The following is a 20,267-nucleotide window of genomic DNA, read 5'->3' on the forward strand; positions in this document are numbered from 1 at the left end:
AGAACCTAGTATTCATCATTTCTTTTTAATTTGTTGTTTTGATTGCTCCATATCTTTTGTATGAATCTTTTGGTATGTAATAAAATTTAATTTATTTATTATGAGAATTCTAATATATTTAGCTTTTGTAACAGGCAAACAAAATTTTCTCGTATAATTTGCTTATCTAATTTTTTATTTTAATTTCCATCCTCGATTTTGTCTGCGTCTTTGGTGACCTGAAATTTCTCCTGTTTTTTTCTTCGAAACTGGGGAATCTATTATACACCATGCTCCTAGTAAGTATACGTAATTTATTTTTATGCGATTGGATCGTGAGAATGAAAATTATGAATGCTTCCAAAATGTGTGCTCTATCTTATGTAAAAAAATATAATGTTTATTTATTTAAAAATTTTAATGATAAATATTAAAGTATTTCTGTTGTTAATACACGGCCGTAATATACATGGATATATTTTAAGAATATTATGAAGATTCATACAGTAATATTTAATTCTTTTTATTTACTACACAAATCAGATTTGTAAAATTCATTCATCCAGTTGTATAGGAATATTTACTATATTTAGCAAAAAAAAACTACATGTGAATTAGGATTTATACTATTTAGAAAAGCCCTAGCTCCCATTTTTCACCTTCTCTGGCTTTCCCCATTTTCCCCGTCAGTCGGTCTCTCTACCGCCGCCGCCGTCGTTGTCTCAGCGCCACCGTGATTCTCTACCTACTCTTACTCCGGACTCCGTCTCCATCTTGGTGCCAATTTCACAATAAATCGGAAACTGAGCTGATTGAAATGACAATCGTCTGAGACTCTTTGCGAGCTTGGCGGAATCTGTGGTACTTTCTATTTCTAGCTGCTATGGTTTCAAATTTTCTCAACGCGTGTGATTTTGGTTGTAAATTTTTCTACTTTTTTCCCGCGCTTGCTTTTGTCGGGGGTTATTCACTGCGTTTAATTTATGTATCTCTGTGCATATTAGCTGGTGGAGCTCCGAATAGAAGGACGCAGTTGAGATTAGATGAAGCAGTGGTAGGGTTTATAAATTACCTGTGGCTAATGGTGTGGTTAATTCGATTTCATAAATCTGGACGAATTTTGATATGATAGTTGATAGTTTCGCAGTTGTTGTGTACGGCTTGGAGAGTCAATGTGTTCTCGTTGTTATTTGTAGGATTTTTTTAGCAAAATGTGTCTATAGATGCATGCCATTGCTGAAACAGCTAAGAACAGAGAGTGTACAGACCTGAATCGGGCGTTCCTTTGTCTTTCTAATTATAAACATATAAAGAGAAATCACAGTGCTAACCGAAGGTAGTGGCTGCGGGTTCCCATGAACACAAAAAATAAAGGAAATAGTGTTTTATCTCCCACATTTCTGATAATCTTTGATGGATTGTTCTGTTGGGAAGCTTCTTTTATGTTGATTTTATAGCTTGTGTAATCAGTTTTAATCATGGAATCAACTAGGTAATTATAGAGTGGAACACTTATAGTTTGCGTTTTATGGCTTAAGGCCCGACCACTCGCAATTTGTGCTTCTATGATAGTAGCCTAAGGGAATTGAGATTTCTTGGATTAGACAAAGATTGAGTTCATTCCTTTCGCTTGGAAGAAAAGTCAGAGTAGCATATACACGGTAGGGATTCTAGAATAGTTCTTGGCATGAACTGTGGAGACATGTTTTTTTATGAAAGAAAGCAACATGTTAGTACCTGATGTAAGGTTATATCTTTGTTCATCAGGATTCTTGGATAGTCAAGTGACATGTGGACTAAAACAAGAGAAGCACATACAGAATTACAGATCTTGTTCAGTGCTAACATAATTGACTGCCAACCATTATATGAGTATGCATGCAGACATAGACTTTCATCTTTTGGTGTTTGAGAGTGACATTCCATATTTTTATAGATGTATTGTAGTGTAAAAGGCCATGTCTTTCGAAAAACACAGCATTTGCCTAAACAAGTGATAAATTATTTTTTGCCTGTAGTAATTGTTGCATTTTCATGTTTCAAAAGGAGGGTTTGTGTACATGCCAGAGAAGCTTTTGGTCTGCACTTCTATAGCTTTAGCAATGAAGCCAAGATCCACTGAGGCACCTCGGAGGTCAAGAAATGTTCAGGGGGAGGGACCAAATTGGATCCTTATTGCAGGGAGTGCACTGCTTAGTACATTGTCTGTTCGCCTCGGATATAAGCTAAAACAGGTCCTTGATGCTAAACAACTGGAAAACAGTAGTCCAAGTTTAGAAGGTGTCCAATGCATGTTCTTGCAACTTATTCCAGAAGATTCTAGTTATATTATCTTAGAGTTTACTGTATTTGCAGTTAATGGAAAATCTACTAACGGAAAGAAATCAGGAAGCTGCCCTATGCATTCAAATGCCTTTTGCTTTCCTCAAGATGTTTGCTACAACCATTATTCAGGTAATCACATTTTTGTCCTGGTCAAAAGCCTTATTTAGATCATTTAAGTCAAAAACTGAACCTCCTCAGATTGCTTTTCCTCATTTATCTTGTGCTGGAGAAAACTTGTTGGATGGTTAAATGTGTCTTTTGGTAGTAGTACTTAGCCTAATAGAAGTAGTGATGTAGATCACCATTCATATTTATGTAAGGTGTTTGACATAGCGAATTGGCATATTATTGGTAGTTCCAATGTGAACATGCAATTAAATGACATCCATGAAACAGGATCCAGGAATGTTATGGAAATCAAACCACACGCCAATGGACAGATGATGTCAGAACCTGAAATGGCTCTTCCACTGGTGACTGTTCCCACTTCGGACTTCAATAAAGAAAACGGGGTGATGTGGTCGTCTTCTCCTGACCGCCTGGAGCTGCCCCAGAAACCTTTCCACCAATCAAACAGCTCAGACTCCCCTTGTGTCTCAGAATCTGGTTCTGATATTTTCAGCAAGCGGGAGGTCATACAAAAGCTGAGGCAGCAGCTGAAGAGAAGAGATGACATGATACTAGAAATGCAAGATCAAATTGCAGAAGTGCAAACCTCTCTTGCTGCACAGGTTTCACATTCTTCACACCTGCAGTCTCTTCTAGATGCTTCAAACAGGGATTTGTTTGAATCAGAACGGGAAGTACAGAGACTACGGAAGGCAATAGCAGATCACTGTGTTGGACATGTCAACTCAGGTGAGAAACTCCCTACTGTGCCCATTTGGCCAGCTGAAGTAATGAACGGCCATGTAAACGGATGCCTAGAAGTCAAAAACAATATGGAGTCTCCAGAGAAAGGGAGAGATGGGGAAAGGGTTGAAATGTTGAGGAGGGAAGTGAGTGAGTTGAAAGAATTGAATGAAGGAAAAGACTACTTGCTGCACAGCTACAAGGAGCATAACTCGGAGCTTGCAATCAAGATCAAGGAGTTGCAGAACAGATTGGATTCTCAACTTCCAAATATTTTGTAGGTGAATTTAGCTTTCTTGTGCATTCTGAATGTGGCTTCCTGTTTTCTCTGCTCTCTTATCCAACTTGAAGCTCTCAATTTTGGAAACGTCATTTTCGCACTTGTTTCCCCCTCATTCTTCTTGTGCATATCTGGAAGGGAGAGTGAGATGTTCATAAATTTAGAGTCAACGAGTAGTTTCGTGATTTTGAGTGTGATTGTTTGCCTTCAAACGTACACATTGAAGATGCAGCATCTTCAATGTGTAAGAAGTGCTGTTATTGTCCAAATGTGCAATTAATTATCTCTGGCTCGGCTAAGTGAGACTGCGAAGCATTTTTAAATAACTGTGTTTCATTTCCCCCCGTATACTTGTGATCTGTGATCTGTCACATTACCATTATTTCTATATAGAAATTTTTCATTTTAGCCGCACGCATATATTTCGCATAAGTTACCTGCCAACCTTCTATTAGGAATGAATTCCATAAGCAAATTTTCAAAATTTAGAGTTTTGCGAAACTTACATAGATTCTTGTAAATTTTGTATACATAGTTCTTGCAACTATTTTACATAGTATTCTCACCCTAACGACTAACACACCAAAATTTCATCTATATTGAGAAAAAAAAATACTACTAGAACTCACAAACCGCAAATTAACATTCCACGTTGCATTTTGGAGCCATTTTTCTTCTCATTCTTCACTCTCTCTTGTTGCTCTTCACACAAGAGTGATCAAGCTGCTGTCACTCTGCCCCATCAGCTTCTTCGAATCACACCTATAGCTAGCGATGTACTTTTCAGCACCGAGGAGCGGTGCAACATCGTACTCCTTTCCCGCCTTCCTCCGGTAATCGGCATCAAGGGGGCAGCAGCGCTGCAATATCTGCACCACCTCCTTCATGGAGGGCCTGCTTGTGGGCAGCGGGCTGGTGCACATAAGCCCGAGCTTGTATACGCTGATCATCTCTTCCAAATATACCCCCTCTTTTATCTCCCGGTCGAGAAAGTCCGCCACCGGCTTCCCCTCCCCATAGCTCCTCCACGCCCACTCTGCCAAACTCGTGTGCTCATCCCCGCGGTTGGGCTCCCGGCCCGTCACCAGCTCCAGCAGCACCACACCAAAGCTGTACACATCAATCTTCTCATTCACTTTTCTTGTGTAAGCATACTCTGGTGCGATATAGCCGAATGACCCGGCGATGGCAGACATCGTGTCGGGCTCCTCCCCGCGCTTCATCAAATTCTTCGCCAACCCGAAATCCGCCACCTTCGCGTTAAACTCCGAGTCCAACAAGATGTTGCTCGACTTGACATCACGATGTATGATCGGAGGGCTACAGTCGTGATGCATGTAACACAGCCCGTTAGCCGCGCCCATTGCGATCTTCAGCCGTGCAGGCCAGTCCAACGCAGCTGCACCTGCCTTTCTCTTGTTGCCGTGAAGCCACCCATCCAAGCTATGATTCTCCATATACTCATACACCAAAAGCCTCGAATCCTCACTAGAGATGCAACACAAGAGCTTCACTATGTTCGAGTGTCGAACCGAGCCTAGTATATGAACCTCCGATAGGAACTCCTTCTCGAGGAGGCGGTCGACCTTCGTGTTGCTCCCGATTTTCTTGACCGCCACGCACTGGGCCCCCCGGTCCACCGGAATCTTGTAGACCTTCCCTGAGCCGCCAGAGCCGATCATGCGACTCTCCTGCAGGCGGGAGAGGATGTTGGCTTCCGTGAAATCGAGCCGCTGGAATGAAGTGAGCTTCCACGTGGCGAGATCGCGGTTAAGCTTCTTTCTCCGGTATTCTCTCACCAGAAAACGGGTAGTGCCGAGGGTGATCAGAAGAAGCACTATTGCTAACACTAGAATCACAGCGAGGATTTTGTGTGGTAGTTTCTTGGATTCTTGAAAATGAGTGAAGCTGCAGCTACGGAGATTTGAGATTGGATTTCTTGCGCAGAGCTTTGAATTGTTAAGGAAACTGTTTGAATAAGCCAAGTTGTCGAATTCATCGGGGATTTTTCCGGTGAGTCGGTTCGATGAGAGGTTGAGGGAAGTGAGCTTCAGCCGCCCGAGCTCCGGCGGGATTTCGCCGGAGAGCTGATTGTCCGATAAGTCCAAGTCTAGGAGGTCGGGGAGGGAGCCGAATGAAGGCGGTATTGGGCCGGAGAGTTGGTTTCGGGCGAGAGTCAAGGCGGTGAGCGATGCCCACGAGATGATCTCCGGTGGGAGCTCGCCGGAGAGAGAGTTTCCGTCCAATGAGAGAGTGGTCAGCTCGTGGAGGGCGGTGAAGCCCTTCGGGATTGGCCCGGTGATTGAGTTGTTGCTGGCTTTGAACACGATGAGCTTCGCCCACGACGAGGCCTCCGCCGGAATCACGCCGGAGAATTTGTTGTTGCTGAGCTCCAATCGCGTCATGTTCCACGCGATGCGGCGGGGAAGTTCGCCGGAAAATATGTTGTCGCTCAGCATCATGCTGGTCATGTTGAGCCCTGTCCACACACCCGCCGGAATCTCGCCGGAAAATTGGTTGTTGTAGAGCTGTAGAGTGCGAAGATGGGGACAATTTCCGAGCGATTTCGGAATTTCTCCGGTCAAATTGTTGTTGAACGCCACCACACCAAACAGAGTTTCCCCTGCGCATAAATTTTCCGGTAGGGTTCCGGTGAAGTGATTGTCGGAAACTTCGAATGATTCGAGCTTTGAGTAATTCCCCATTGCCGGCGGTAGAATCCCACTCAAATTGTTGCGAAAAACTTTGAATTCCTTCAAACTCGGAATTTCCCCAATACTCTGCGGCATTTCACCGGATAGCTGGTTTGCATACAGATTCAGAACTTCCAATTTCTTCAATTTTCCGAAATCTTCAGGAATTTCACCGACCAGATTGTTCATAGAGATATCATACTCTACCAAATCCAAGGACTCGATCACCTGAGGAATCACGCCGGATAAATTGTTCTTGTACAAATATACCACACTCAAATTCCTGAGCATGAACAATTCGCGCGGGATTTCTCCACTAATTTCATTCATAGACAAATCCAAATGCTGAAGGCTCGACAAATTCGCGAAGCTCTGCGGCAGCGCGCCGATCACATTCGCATCCGGCATCCACAGATACTCCAGCTTCGTTAAATCCCCGAACTCCGGCGGTATTGCCGCCGGCAACAAGTGGTTATTGTAGGCCAGCCGGAGATTCACGAGATTCGCCAATTTTGAAATCTCCTTAGGGTAACTACCGTTGAATAAATTCATGTGTAGATTGAGCGTCATCAGCTCGTCCAATTCACCGATTTCCGGAGGTATATCTCCGGCGATGTTGTTGCCGCTGAGGTCTAGATATTGCAGCTGTTTCAGCCGGCCGATTTCCGCCGGAATTTTTCCTTCAAACAGATTCTGCTGTAGGTCAAGATGCTGAAGATTTGAGCAATTCGAAATTGTCACTGGAAAATCCTCCAAAAAATTATTGTAGGAAAGATCGAGAAACGTTAGATTCCGGAGCGAGCAGATGGATTCCGGAATGGTTCCATTGAGATTGTAGCTACTGAGGGTGATTCCGGTGACGGCGCCGCCAGAGCACTGGATTTCCGGCCAATTGCAGGGAGATGACGTGGAGTTCCAGTGGCTGAGGCTTTGCGGGTCGTCCCATTGTTGTTTGATGTTGAGAAGCGTGGCTCTATCGGCGGTGGAGAATTGTTGTGAGATGACGATAATGGGCAGGGAGGAGAGGAGGAGCAAGAGGTGGAGGAAGGGCATTTTGGACAATTGGCGGAGGCTGTGGGTGAAGTGGAGGGAGATGACACGTTTTTGATTCATCTAGTGATGTCGGTCAACTCTGGACAAATGGAATTTTATAAATGAAGCTTGGTTTTCTGTTCAAAAATCATTAAATTTTATTGGTTTGATAAAGTGTGGAAAATGGCGGATTTTTGATTATTTAAATCTTGCAATTGTGGCCCACGTGGGGCATGAATAGTTTAAATTTGGCAAATTTGTTCATTTATTTCACATTATATCGTTGTATAATTTTTGTATTACTAAATGATTTTACTTTTATATCGGAGCACAGAATGACAGAATTGTAAACTTTTCTGTTAGTTTAAATAATTTAAACGGATCTTTGATTAAAAACATTAGTTGATACTTTCTTCGAAATCCCATTTAAGTAAGTTACAAATTTTTAAAAATATAAAGAAGAGTAAAAGGCCAAAATTGATGCTGGATTTATGTTCATTTTATGATTTTGGTCCTAAATTTTATCCTTTTGCATTCCGAACATTTCAACTAGGATCATAATTGGTCCTCCATTAATAATTCCGTTAATATTTTATAGTTAGCGATTTTAATCACAATTTTGACCAAGTTAAACATGTTAATTGTGATTACTAACTCCCTAATTAAAAACCTTAATTATTTTAAGGATATATCGTTTCTCATCTCAGTCGATCGGAGCTCCGGCGAGATCTCAGCCATGCCGCTGGCGGCTTCCACGATTTACTTCATCAATCTTCGCGGCGATGTTCTCATCAATCGCCTCTACCGACAAGGTCGGGTCGTTCCTCCCCTCCAATTTTCTCTTTCTATATATTTATGCTTAAGATTGTTGTTATTGCTTACGACATTCTCTCAGAATTGTGAGGCGGTGCTTGAGGTCGATTTTCAGTCGGTGCTCTTCCCCTTCCCCTCAGTCTACCGACTTCGTCACGGTAGAGGCGATTGATGAGAACATCGCCGCGAAGATTGTGGAAGTAAATCGCGGAAGCCACCAGCGGCATGGCTGAGATCTCGCCGGAGCTCCGATCGACTGAGATGAGAAACGATATATCCTTAAAATAGGTTTTAATTATGGAGTTGGTAATCACAATTAACATGCTTAACTTGGTCAAAATTGTGATTAAAATCGTTGACCGTTAAATATTAACGGAAATTTTTTATGGAGGACTAATTGTGATCCGAGTTGAAATGTTCGGGATGCAAAAATTCAAAAGATAAAGTGTTGGACTAAAATCATAAAATGAGTCATGACTAATTTTGGCATTTACTCTATAAAAAAGGTTGGATGAAAAAAATAATTGGATACAGTGTATATCACTTATGGACTATATAAAAACCTAGGAAGAAAATTTGCTCATGGGAGGCACAGTCAGACAGATTCGAGCTTGAAGAAAAGATTGTTCAAGATTTGGGTGATATTCTGCTTGGATTTTGTAGTTTTCTTTTTTTTTTAAATCCCTACGTCCCCAACTTTTAGTCCATTTTATGTTGGACGCTAGTTTTAACTTTTAAGAATGCTAAAGAAAATTGGATTGAAAAAATTAATGAAATCAAAATCTCATTTTATATATTGATTTAATAAAATTTAAGTGAACTGAGTTAATAAAATGTGAGATTACTTAATATTTATGGTAAAAAATGAAAGAAGATAATAAATGATTGGGACAAACAAAAATGGACTAAAAGTGTGGGAGGGAGGAATTAATTAAAACAAAACCTCCTAACTATATTAACTTGGGATGTCATGTACTCATAATAATTACTTATTTGTCGACTATTTAAAGAGTTATATTGTCATTTTTTGCTATCCACGATTTAGAAAATCATTGCTATTTTTCACTTTTGTTATGCGAATTCCACATTCCACTAATTTTTTACACTCATAATTCTAATAAGTACTTGGATTTCACATTTTACTTACTTTTTCAATTTATTTATTTTTATAAAGTCAAATAATTTCTTCAAATTCAGTCAAAATGATTATTTAGCCTAGTTTGATTTGGTTAGCATGCATGTTGATATTTAGTTAAAGGAATTATTGCAAATTCAGGAACTTTACTCGAGTTCAAAATTTTTGCATTTATATATTTGAAAATTTGTAATCCTATTTAGTGACATGCTATAATAAATTTGATAGACTTTATCGTATCATTAATTTTATAATCACCACCAATAGAAGTGTAAATGAAAGCTAAATAGTTACTAACTTTAAATTTGTGTATCGACCTTGTTCACAAATCACAAGTAGTACTCCGTATAATATTAAAAACATTTGAACCTCTGATAAATAAAATTGGACTCATTTTTCATATTGAATCAGAATTACGGAGTATTTTAATTTTAAATTTGGATAATATGTTGTCGGATAGTAATAATGTACACGTGCATAACTGCATACTCCTATTAAAAGTATCTTCATAAACATTAATCGATTTAAATTAAATTAATACTACTTCATAATACACGTATTAATCTTTCTGCAATAATTTAGTGAAAGAATAAATTTTTAAATCACATTTATAATGAAAAAATTAATTTTTTGTTAGATATTAGTACATAATTATTTTGAAATCAAGTTGAAATCTTGTCGTGAAGTTTTCATTCATCTACATTTTTTTACTATTATTATAATATAATACTCCTTCCGTCCAACTCAACATATTTAACTTTTCTTTTTAGTTTGTCCCTTTTAAAATATTCACTTTTTATATTTAAAAATAATTCTTATTTTCTTTTTTTCTATTAAAAATATTTAACTATTTACCTTTTTTCATTTGACTTATTCCACCTTACACCTCCTCACAGCACTCGATCAAAAATATGAATATATTATAAATGAAACAGAGATCTTAATAATAAAATAATTTATACCCCTACTAAGTTACTATGTACATTCATTTTATTGTTGATGGAATTCACCCAATCCTTTTTTCCCTATATATGCCTAGATGATACTCCTACGAAAATTCTTTTGCGCAATAAATAATGTGGAAATTAAGTGAGAGTCAAACATGGTGTTTCGGTCGTACACGGTGTGCTGACTTTTCTACTAAAACAATTTAGCACGTGGCCCCCACTCACGTGCTCCTCGCAGTGCAGTCCTATGCAATCAAGTGGCCTAAAAGTAGGAGTGAAGAATCAATTTACTACTCCCCGTGGATAAAATGTGGGTAGAAATAAGTTAGTGAAATATGGGATCCACTATTAAAAATGATAAAGGGACAAATTTTGGGAGACCGACGAATGTGGAAAATAGAATAAATTTTGATGGATGGAGAGAGTACTATTTAATTTGATAATTATAAAAATTGACCATGCTACATTGCTAATCCTTCAAAGCGACTTCAAACATCTTTTATAAGGTGATAAGATTTAATTTGGATTACTCAACTCCAATCAAATCCGCTTAAGTCATATATATTTTAGTGATATTTAGGTATGATTCATCTAATGATGCCAATTGGCTGCAATTGATCGTTGACTAATTATGACTACTTAACAATATAGTCTTAATTAATTCATTTTAAGTTATTAAATCAATGGAATAATTAATTGCGGATGGTTTGTAGTTTTTCTTTTTAAGTAAAGTATATTCTATAGTAGTTTTGTACCGTTAGTAATTTATAAATGTACGTGAGATAACTAGCATACCATGTGGAGTATTTTAATTTATAGTAACAAGTATTAGTGTAATTTTTATAGTTTATGTATGACTGTATTTACAGTAAAATAAATAGTAGTAGTAAAATTTACAGAAAATCGAATTAAAGCAATTACAAGGAAGATCACATTTTAAACAAGTCAAAGGAACCATCACAATTAGATAAAAAGTGGGTGGCTTACAAAGTAACAGATCTATACATTATTTGGTATGACTTTGTTGTCTTCTAATTAGATCATCTTAGCCTCTTTTTTTCTAGAAGACATCAATATTATTTGTGTTTATTTACCCATTGTTTAACGTTAGCATCCTTTGGTATTAATTAAAACGCCAATAGTTTTATATATAAAATCGGCCAATGCACTAATATTCTCATTCTAGATTGTTTTGGATTGTAATGGATGGCACCTAAGTCCAAACAAGAATCCAATTTATAGCACATGCTTATAAGAAGATGCTTCGTTATTAGTATTAACTCATTATTGCGCAATTAAATAAAAATCCTAAGTACTATCAATTTGTCTATAATCACTAATTTGAATTACATCCAGTTGACGATGGAAACTAAAAAATATAACATATAACTATCTCATATCATGGTTATGAGCAAACTGAAACTAATATATAAATTTCATGGGCCCTCCTCCTATCACCAATTGATTTTAGGATGAAACCCATAAATTTCTATCACATCCGCTTATTTTTATAATAAATAAATAAATTGAAATTTAAGGAATATATTACAACGGAATTGAACTTACCACTCTATATTATACTTATAATATTATTTTCATCGATTTAGATCAGGTCGAACTAGAATCATAGCTTTACCCATTCTTAAATCATACTATTAAAAATGGGTATATTAAGATAATCTTAAATATCTACATAAAACTATAAATTATTATATTCATGGTAACATTATTCTTTATGTATTTATTGGTTAGTCAAATTTTTTTGGCTGAACGTCACTTTCATTATATATTTGGAAATTGTGGAAAAAGGCAGCTCCCGCGAAACTTCTTCCACTTCACACTTCAAATATCACAAATTATGTCGAGCTACAATTATTTCAAAACTCGATATATGTTTTGTTATTTGTAGAATATTTCAGTCTAATTATAATTTATAAGTTTTTAAATTTTTTATTCACGAAAATTAACCACTATCGATGGTAATCAAATTTAAATTTATGGTCTATACGTCGCAAAAGGAAATATTGCTGTTTTTGATTTTTAGATACGAATATTGATCTTTATATTTTTTTCAGCCACCCATAAATTAATAGCTCAAAATTTAGCTGATTTCATTTTATTTGAAGATATAATATGTGGGATTAAATTTTGAGGTCGTAGTTGACTCGAGGGTGCAATAATTAAATTATCGAAATTTGATCATGCCATCAATCATTCAAAATAAAAATGACAAAATTCCATGTATTGAGTCCAAAATTTTCAAAGAGTTGTCTTCTTTGTGATTATTGTATTTTCAATTGCAAAGTAGATTACGATAAATATTGGTACAGTAGAATTTCATTTCATAATTTTGTTTAGTTAATTATACTTCATAATTAGATATAAAATCGATATTAAGATGCATCTCGAACAAAATTTCCAATTACTCACGAATTTAAGATATATACTATTCATTTGCTAATTAAAATTATTGATGTAGTGACGAAATCATAAGGCCCTTAATTGGAGGGTTATTGATATTTTTTCTTTTCTTCTAATAAAATCAGTAAATTTCAAGATATTTTATAAATTGCATGAAAAATAATTTCGAAATCCGAATCGAAATTTTAAAAACACAGTTTCCATCTCTATTTTGTCTGGTCTATGTGTTTGTGTGAATGGAGAGATTCTGTCGAGATGTAAAGTAACTAATAATAGTAATTTAAATCTAAGTGAGTTGGTCAATAGTAGCTTTTTACATTGGTAAATTAATGTCTTCAATTTATAATCAGAATATTTTGATGTTGAATAGCCTAAAAGAAGCTTCAAATTATTTAAAATTTGGGAAGTATGGCTGCACCAAAAGCACCATTGATCATTATAGTGTAGCCCAACTTTGACCTTTAGTCAAGTTTATGCGGTTATCAAAGCATAATTAGAATTAATTAGGGAGAATTTAACTGGCAGCCTGGCACGTATAGTATTATTAATTTATTATGGAAATGTACACCAACTTCATTTAAAATTGTTCCACATACCAAACATATCACACTAGTAGTAATTTTTACAAGAAAAAACAAAGATAAAATATTTGAAGGTTAATTGTTGAATAGATTTCAGTCCATCTTATTGAAATACTACAACAACAATGTCAGCGTAACAAATTTAACACTAAACGATTTCTAGCCACTAAGAATAATTAACATAAATATTTTTAAATGGCTAATCCGAAGTCTTTTTGTGCGTACATTTTTGTATTTGAATTTTAACTGAAATTTGGCCCAATATTTGATTGGGCTTCACACTTGTTTTAGGTCCAATTAAATAATTCAGAAATAGTGTAATTGTTGCCCAATGCAAATACTACCAATATTACTATTGCCCATTACCAGAAAAAGAAAAAAGTACAGAATGAGCAGAGAATGAAGAAACTCAATCAACTATCATGGAAGAGGTAAGCATGGAAACTCGGGCAATTATTATCATGGACAGAGGCAAACATAGAATCAAGAAAAGAGGAGAAAATTTGAGACAAGCAACAAAGGAGAAAGCTCACAAGAGAGAAACGGAATTGGTTGAATTGAAGCTCTTTCTCAGAGAGAGAACGACTAAAGCACTGAAGCTCCTGAGAGAGAAGACGCATAAGCTACCAGCTATCCAACCATGGCCACGCCTCCTCACCTTGATCCAGGTAACAGCTCTTCTTTTTAGTGGAGTATTGAATTTTGTTTATCGTTTCTGGGTTAAAAACGCGAAGCAAACGAGAGGAGGTTGTGTAATCGGAGCGTAGACTTCCATCCGTTGCGGTAATTTCACCGACCGGTGCCACAGGCGGCGGAATTTCTGACGAGGCGGAGCTAGGGTTTCTAGAAAAGGGGGAAGTAAAAGGCTATCAACATAAAATCGGAATCCGAGAACTTATTATCTAAGTACTCACTTGTTTGAGAAATGATTTGTGGTGTGATTGTGTTTTTTGAGCAACGCATGAATTCTCATATGAAAATTGATTATCAACAAAAATTGACACTTATGATGCAAGTAGGATGGAGATAAACATTTCCCAGAGGAAGGAAAAATTGTAATCAATTGAAGCTCTTTCTCAGAGAGAGGACGACAAAAGCACTGAAGCTCCGAGAGAGAAGACGCATAAGCTACCAGCAATCCAACCATGGCCACGCCTCCTCACCTTGATCCAGGTAACAGCTCTTCTTTTTTTAGTAATTAAATTCTGTATATCGTTTCTAAGTTAAAAACGCCAAGCAAAACGAGAGGGCGGTTGTATAACCGGAGCGTAAGTTCGCCGACGGTGCCACAGGCGGCGGAATTTCTGACGAGACGGAGCTAGGGTTTCTAGAAAAGGGGATGTAAAAGATTATCAACATAAAATCGGAATCCGATCTAATTACTCACTTGTTTGAGAAATGATTTGTGGCGTGATTGTGTTTTTTGAGCAACGCATGAATTCTCATATGAAAATTGATTATCAACAAAAATTGACACTTATGATGCAAGTAGGATGGAGATAAACATTTCCCAGAGGAAGGAAAAATTGCAATCACCATCATCTCGTGCACCAGTGAGAAAAGCTGAGAGAAAATACAATATATGATTAGTTGTTTTTCCTTTGCAAATTCCAACATCTTTACAGTTTTCTTTTCCTTGATTCAGTGTGTTCTATAGTTCTATGGATCATCTACTGATGTGAAATATGTTTAATCAGCTGGTGGGAGAAAAGGACTTGAAGGCGAGAAAATTAAGCGAATTTTTGACATGGAAATAGTGTATCTCAGTGCTGAAGAGATGAGACGGAAAACAGAGGAGTCTGAACGGAGAGCAATTCGGGATCAGGATACTCAACTAAAAAAACTCGAAGGAATCATAAAATCCCTTATTCACAGACCTGACAGTGTACATCTACGTGTTTCAAATTCATTAGTATATATCTGTCTATTAGTGTATTGTAGATTAAATTTAATTTTAACTCCTCAATTATTGTTTTAGGGAATGCCAAAGTTGGAGTTGTTGCAGTACTATTTCGAGCTAATTCATGAAAAGATTAATCTTTCAATGATGTTGAATGATGATGTGTTTGGCAAGAAATATAAGATTTTTATATTTCTTGAGGATGTCAATAAATTTTGTCTACTAGAGCCAATTCCAGATTGCTGTATAATTTCCTACATGTGGTAAGTCTTTTATTTACTTGATTGGACTAGTAGTGTAGGTGCTATTGCATGTATTATATTGTCTAATTTGTTGGTGATATTGGTAGGTACCTTCACAGGGAAATGAAAAAAGAAAACATGCTCCATAAATTTCGATTTGTGAATCCAAATAACATCTCAAACAGGTTAACCAGAAATCAAAGAGCCCGTTCTTTAGCTGATAGGTTGATTGGGGCATCAGCAGATCAACTTGTGTTGGCACCGTGTAATGTAGGGTAAGTAAGGTATCGGAGTACATTTTCAAATTTATATGGGTAGAGCCGTACAGGAAACAAAAATCAGTTTGGGGGGACTTCACCTTACACCGGCCCTCCTCGGGCCAACCCCTGATTACAGCTCACTTTCATATTCATTTGGATATTTATAATTTGAGTGTTGCAAATCATTTTGTAGTTTTCATTGGATTCTCACGGTCATCCAACCGTACACCAAGACTGTTTTTTTGTTTGATCCTCTTAGCCATCGCATTCGTCATAATGCTTGGAAAGATGCTGTGGATGAGTAAGTTTTGTTAAACCTTTCCTGCATTTTTATTTAGTCAGTCAATGATATACTAATTTTTCTCAAATTTGTAAATCCATGCAGCGCCTTATCGATGTTTAGTTCATCCAAAGGAGAGAATGAAAAAAAATCTCCAACTTGGGTGGTTGTAAAAGTATGGATGTATCTTTGAATTTATTTGAATACAAGGATACATAGTATTCATTTTACTATTCTATTAGCCGCACTAATGCATGATTTATAACATAGGCTCCTCGCCAACCAGATTCGAAGCAATGTGGATTCTACATAATGCAGTATATGAGAGAAATCATCAGAACTTGTAGATATCCCGGTTCAATTTCTCTACAAAAAATGGTACAGTAATGTGCATAGAAAGTTCTTCTCATCTTATATTTTTGTGAGCTTTCTTGGCTTATTATCAAATGCTTCTGTCATCCAGAAACTAAATGTCACTTTACTAAAGTTCACACATTATATGACCTGAACCCACAGTTATTAAAATTAGTTAACTGGGTCAAAATTCATTTTTAGGCAGATGTCTCTCTGACATTTCTTTCAAGCTTAAGTCTACTGATTTGAAATTTAGTAACTTGTTAGTGACTTAAAAATCCTCTCCTTCTATACAGTGGATAAAGCTTCTTGATCTAATTAGAATAAACTAGGAAGTAAAAGGAGAACTACTACATGGATTTGATTTAGTTTTATGGATTTGATATGCAAAATGCACACTAATTAGGCAAGTTTTTCATGTTTTATATTGCAAATTAATTACTAAGTAGTGTGATTAATACATTAGATGTGTGTGTGTGCGCATTTTATAGTTTACCGAACGCAGTTATTCTATGAGTGAAATTGATGAAATGCGATCAGAGTGGACAGACGGCATACTTGACCATTTTCGTTTGCCAACAGACCAGGTAGGCCCGGTATTATTCATGATTTAAATCAATCTTTAGTTTTAGTATTACAATATCTTTTCCCACTTCTTCTCCATTGCAGCAGGCCGTGTCTCCTATTCACTCCATAACTCTTACTTCAGCAGCAATGATTGATCCCACCACTACTTTTCCAACTGTTTTGACTCGGCCAACGACAGCTCGCCCAACTCGCACCATCAAGAAACCATCTTATCTTAAAAATTACTACATATGAACTATTGTTATCTTGTTATCTGATAGGAGAGAATTGATATGCTGAGGGACAATATGTGAGGGACTATGAGAGCCTCTTTTTTTCTGCCATGTCAGCAATCTTTTTTTTCTTTTTTTTTCACAGAATTCTCTCTTCTCTGATTTAACGCAACTGCCGAGATTTACAAAAAATTCACCCTGCTCTCAGCGTTCCTTCTCCTGCCAATTCTCAACTTTCATTTTTTTTTTTATCAAGATGAAGAGAATGAATGCAAACAAGAAGAAGAAAAATAGGTTAATTCGATTTTGGTACTGCACAAATTCTCCATAAATATTCTCTTTTTTTTCACAATCAATATGATACTACAATTGTTCTCTTACAAAATTCATGCGTAGCTTTGGGAATTTGTTGAATGAAATGTGTTGTTATGCAATTGGGTTGGAATGGAGATGCAATGGAGGGTGATGAATTGAATAGCCTATAGTTGATTAGAAGTTAGGCTGTGACATCCCTAATCCGAAACCTACGTTATTTTGCATATTATCATATTATATTGTCATGACATATTTTATTGTCATTTATACTACAGAGATATGAGTGTGTCATAGAGAATATATTTATGGTTATGATCGACTCACTATAATCGAATATATAGATAGCTCTGATTTACGGAAATCATTAAATGAATGTATATATATATATATATATATATATATATATATATATATATATATATATATATTGTATTATAATATAAATTAGTACATATATATATTAGTTATGTAAATGTGTGTGCATGTGTACTATGTAGTACTAGTATTTATGTACGTACATATTTATGTATATTAAATAGAAAATGATATTGATCCTAAACTAATATATATAAATAATAATAGTAGCATAGTTTGAAAAATATAAATGTGTTAGTATGTACGTGGTAGTAGTTAGTAGTGCCACTAATCTTGTTGGACAAGTGTAACAAAAGTATAATATATAGCATGCATGTTGCTTTAATATTTATAATTAATATAAGTAGCTTTAAGTTATTGTTTTTCAATAACCGCCTTGCATGCTTATATACATGCGTAGAGTCAGTGAGCTTGAGGAAGGAAAAAAAAAAGAAAAAGAAAACAGAAGAAAAATAGAGAGGGAGACGTAGATTGAAAAACAAAATTTTATATAGTTATGCACTAAAATCAAATAGAATTGCACTATTGAGATTCAAGGATCGAGAAACTGATTAGGAGGCAGATTCAGAACTTGGTTAGATTTTCTGCCGTAATCAGGTGTGTATAAATCACACTTTTAATTTTACATATTTTACGTGCTTCTTTGCTAGATGTTAAATAAAGTTAATAATTTGATTATATGATGTGACTTTGATATAATTATGTGTTATTTGATATTGATGGTGAAATATGATGTGGATATGTGATTGGTGCAATATATATGTTTTGCATATGGTATTGGAATTAATTGAATCATTTGATTAAAGAGGATCTGTGATAGTCATGTCTTGGATCTGAAATCATAGTGGACATATTGAGACCTTCGGGTCAATCATATTGGGACCTTCGGGTCAAATCATATTGGGACCTACGGGTCAATTCACAGTGGGACCTACGGGTCAAATCACAGTGGGACCTTCGGGTCAAATCATAGTGGCATATTGGAAATCCCGGGCAGATACCATGCTTGAACTATCACAGAATAATAAACTGAACATAGTGGCATATGCATATTTATATGGAAATATTTTAATAATTGTTGATAATTGTTATATATATTGGTTAAAGAATATATTGATATATGGGATGTGGAATTAAAGGTAAGGTTTATATACACTGAGTTGTGGCTCATATAAACCACTAATATTTTTCAGGAATAAGATATCAATGATGTGTGGGTTGATGTGAGTTACAGTTATTAATAGGGTCGGCGGCTGACACGTTTTAGCAACTTTCTCCTCCTCATTGTTTTTGCATGTAGATAAATGTATAGTATACAGGGTGGTGAGAGGGTGCCACTACTGTTCAGAATATTTTGAATATGTACTTGATAAAAGAGTGGTTTTTGAAATTTTATAATATGTGTGCTTCTAAAAATTTGAATTTATTTATAGTAAGTGCATAAGTCATAGGGGTTGAGGTGTGACAGTTTAGGTGGTATCAGAGCGGGGATAGAATCCCGCTGGGACATGGCATATATGAATATCGTATGATACATTATGGTTAGAAGTTTCATTTTCATTTCAATTATCATGAACATGTGACAACGAGGAGAGAAGGGTCAGCCGCCCTGCATCGTCAATTAATTGTAGAAACATCTCATATACATGTTGCATCATATGGGGATTACCCAGACTTTTAGAACAAAGAGTACATGGACCAATGATGAGGTAAAGAGGTAGAAAATTTAAAGAGCTCGAGTAGAAGTTGTTGATTTTATCGGACTAATCTGACTGAGGCTGGGATATTGTTAAAAGTGATAGAACCGGTGTGCAATCAGATGAGTTATATGTCAGAAGAAGGTTTTGATTATACGGTATCTCTTCCTTGAAGCTATACTTACTCTTGGTGGGAGACAGTCCCACAAGCTATGAAACAACCTCTGGCATTCTGGTGTTTAGTTCAGACTATTTTTCTAGAGAACTCAATGCTAAATATATGCAAAGAAGTGTATTGTGATAAGAAGCAGAGAAGGTTTTGTCTTTAAAGAAGGAACTATGTTTGTTGATTATGAGTTGGCATTATTTCAGTATACACGGTTTATCTAGACTGCGTGGTGCGAGTTAATTCAATTGAGCTGCCAACGGATATTGATTCTCTTGTTCATACACAAGTTTTGATATTACTATGGGTATAGATTGGTTTTCACTTCATCGAACCAAGGTAGCTTGTCAAGTAAACGAAATGCAATATAATCATCGTGACGGGATCGAGTGATATTTTACGGTAATCAATATATTGTTCCAGGTTTTCTTATATTATCCAGATCGGCTTTTTGATTTATTGGAAGTGCAGATTTATCTGGATTTTCACCTTATCAGGAGTTACATTTCTCTATTGAGCACTGCATTTATTTTTATTTCTACTTATCAACCGTCTTCATTAGAGTTTCAAGAATTTAAGAATCAGTTACAAGAGTTGTCTGCTAGAGGATTTATACGACCCAGTGTTTCATCTTAAAGTGCACCAATATCATATTTGAAGAAGAAAGCCTGCACATTGCGATTTTATATACTCTATTAAATGTCGAATCAAGTGACAGTGAAGAATAAATATTCATTATCGAGAGTCGAAGACTTATTTGACCAGTTTCAAGAGTCTCTCAACCATCACTTGAACATCAGTATTTAAAGTTCAGCGAAAT

At 36.2% G+C, this 20,267-nt stretch overlaps 3 protein-coding genes and 1 long non-coding RNA gene across 14 annotated transcripts; 3 read left to right on the forward strand and 1 right to left on the reverse strand.

Annotated features, from left to right (window-relative positions):
* Positions 1-619: 619 nt before the first annotated feature.
* LOC125192313 lies at positions 620-3,538 on the forward strand. 5 transcript variants are annotated; one of them, XM_048089850.1, is made up of 6 exons: positions 620-840; positions 984-1,033; positions 1,747-1,851; positions 2,026-2,259; positions 2,335-2,433; positions 2,701-3,538. In XM_048089850.1, exons 3-6 carry the CDS (start codon positions 1,848-1,850, stop codon positions 3,435-3,437), a joined length of 1,074 nt encoding a protein of 357 aa, XP_047945807.1. In that variant the 5' UTR covers positions 620-840; positions 984-1,033; positions 1,747-1,847; the 3' UTR covers positions 3,438-3,538. The 5 variants fall into 5 exon arrangements, with proteins under 5 accessions (XP_047945807.1, XP_047945810.1, XP_047945808.1 ...); XM_048089853.1 differs by lacking the exon at positions 1,747-1,851; XM_048089851.1 differs by lacking the exon at positions 984-1,033.
* A 356-nt stretch (positions 3,539-3,894) lies between these two features.
* LOC125192312 (receptor-like protein kinase HSL1) lies at positions 3,895-7,283 on the reverse strand. Its single transcript, XM_048089849.1, has one exon. It carries the CDS (start codon positions 7,240-7,242, stop codon positions 4,141-4,143), a length of 3,102 nt encoding a protein of 1,033 aa, XP_047945806.1. The 5' UTR covers positions 7,243-7,283; the 3' UTR covers positions 3,895-4,140.
* A 6,129-nt stretch (positions 7,284-13,412) lies between these two features.
* Positions 13,413-17,038, forward strand: LOC125192769. Of its 7 annotated transcripts, none has more exons than XR_007171470.1 (9): positions 13,413-13,726; positions 14,756-14,943; positions 15,037-15,221; positions 15,308-15,475; positions 15,654-15,761; positions 15,846-15,915; positions 16,011-16,118; positions 16,600-16,681; positions 16,767-17,005. XR_007171470.1 is itself a non-coding variant. In XM_048090413.1 (9 exons), exons 2-9 carry the CDS (start codon positions 14,806-14,808, stop codon positions 16,914-16,916), a joined length of 1,026 nt encoding a protein of 341 aa, XP_047946370.1. In that variant the 5' UTR covers positions 13,413-13,726; positions 14,704-14,805; the 3' UTR covers positions 16,917-17,038. The 7 variants fall into 7 exon arrangements, 5 of the variants coding, with proteins under 5 accessions (XP_047946370.1, XP_047946367.1, XP_047946369.1 ...); XR_007171469.1 differs by having other exon boundaries at positions 16,764-16,902; XM_048090413.1 differs by having other exon boundaries at positions 14,704-14,943; positions 16,586-16,681; positions 16,764-17,038.
* A 754-nt stretch (positions 17,039-17,792) lies between these two features.
* On the forward strand, positions 17,793-18,977 carry LOC125197538. Its single transcript, XR_007172092.1, has 2 exons — positions 17,793-18,181; positions 18,778-18,977. It is a non-coding gene; the product is annotated as an uncharacterized LOC125197538 (long non-coding RNA).
* Positions 18,978-20,267: the final 1,290 nt, after the last annotated feature.

The sequence above is a fragment of the Salvia hispanica genome, chromosome 6, assembly GCF_023119035.1.
Source record: "Salvia hispanica cultivar TCC Black 2014 chromosome 6, UniMelb_Shisp_WGS_1.0, whole genome shotgun sequence".
Classification (NCBI taxonomy): Eukaryota; Viridiplantae; Streptophyta; class Magnoliopsida; order Lamiales; family Lamiaceae; genus Salvia; species Salvia hispanica.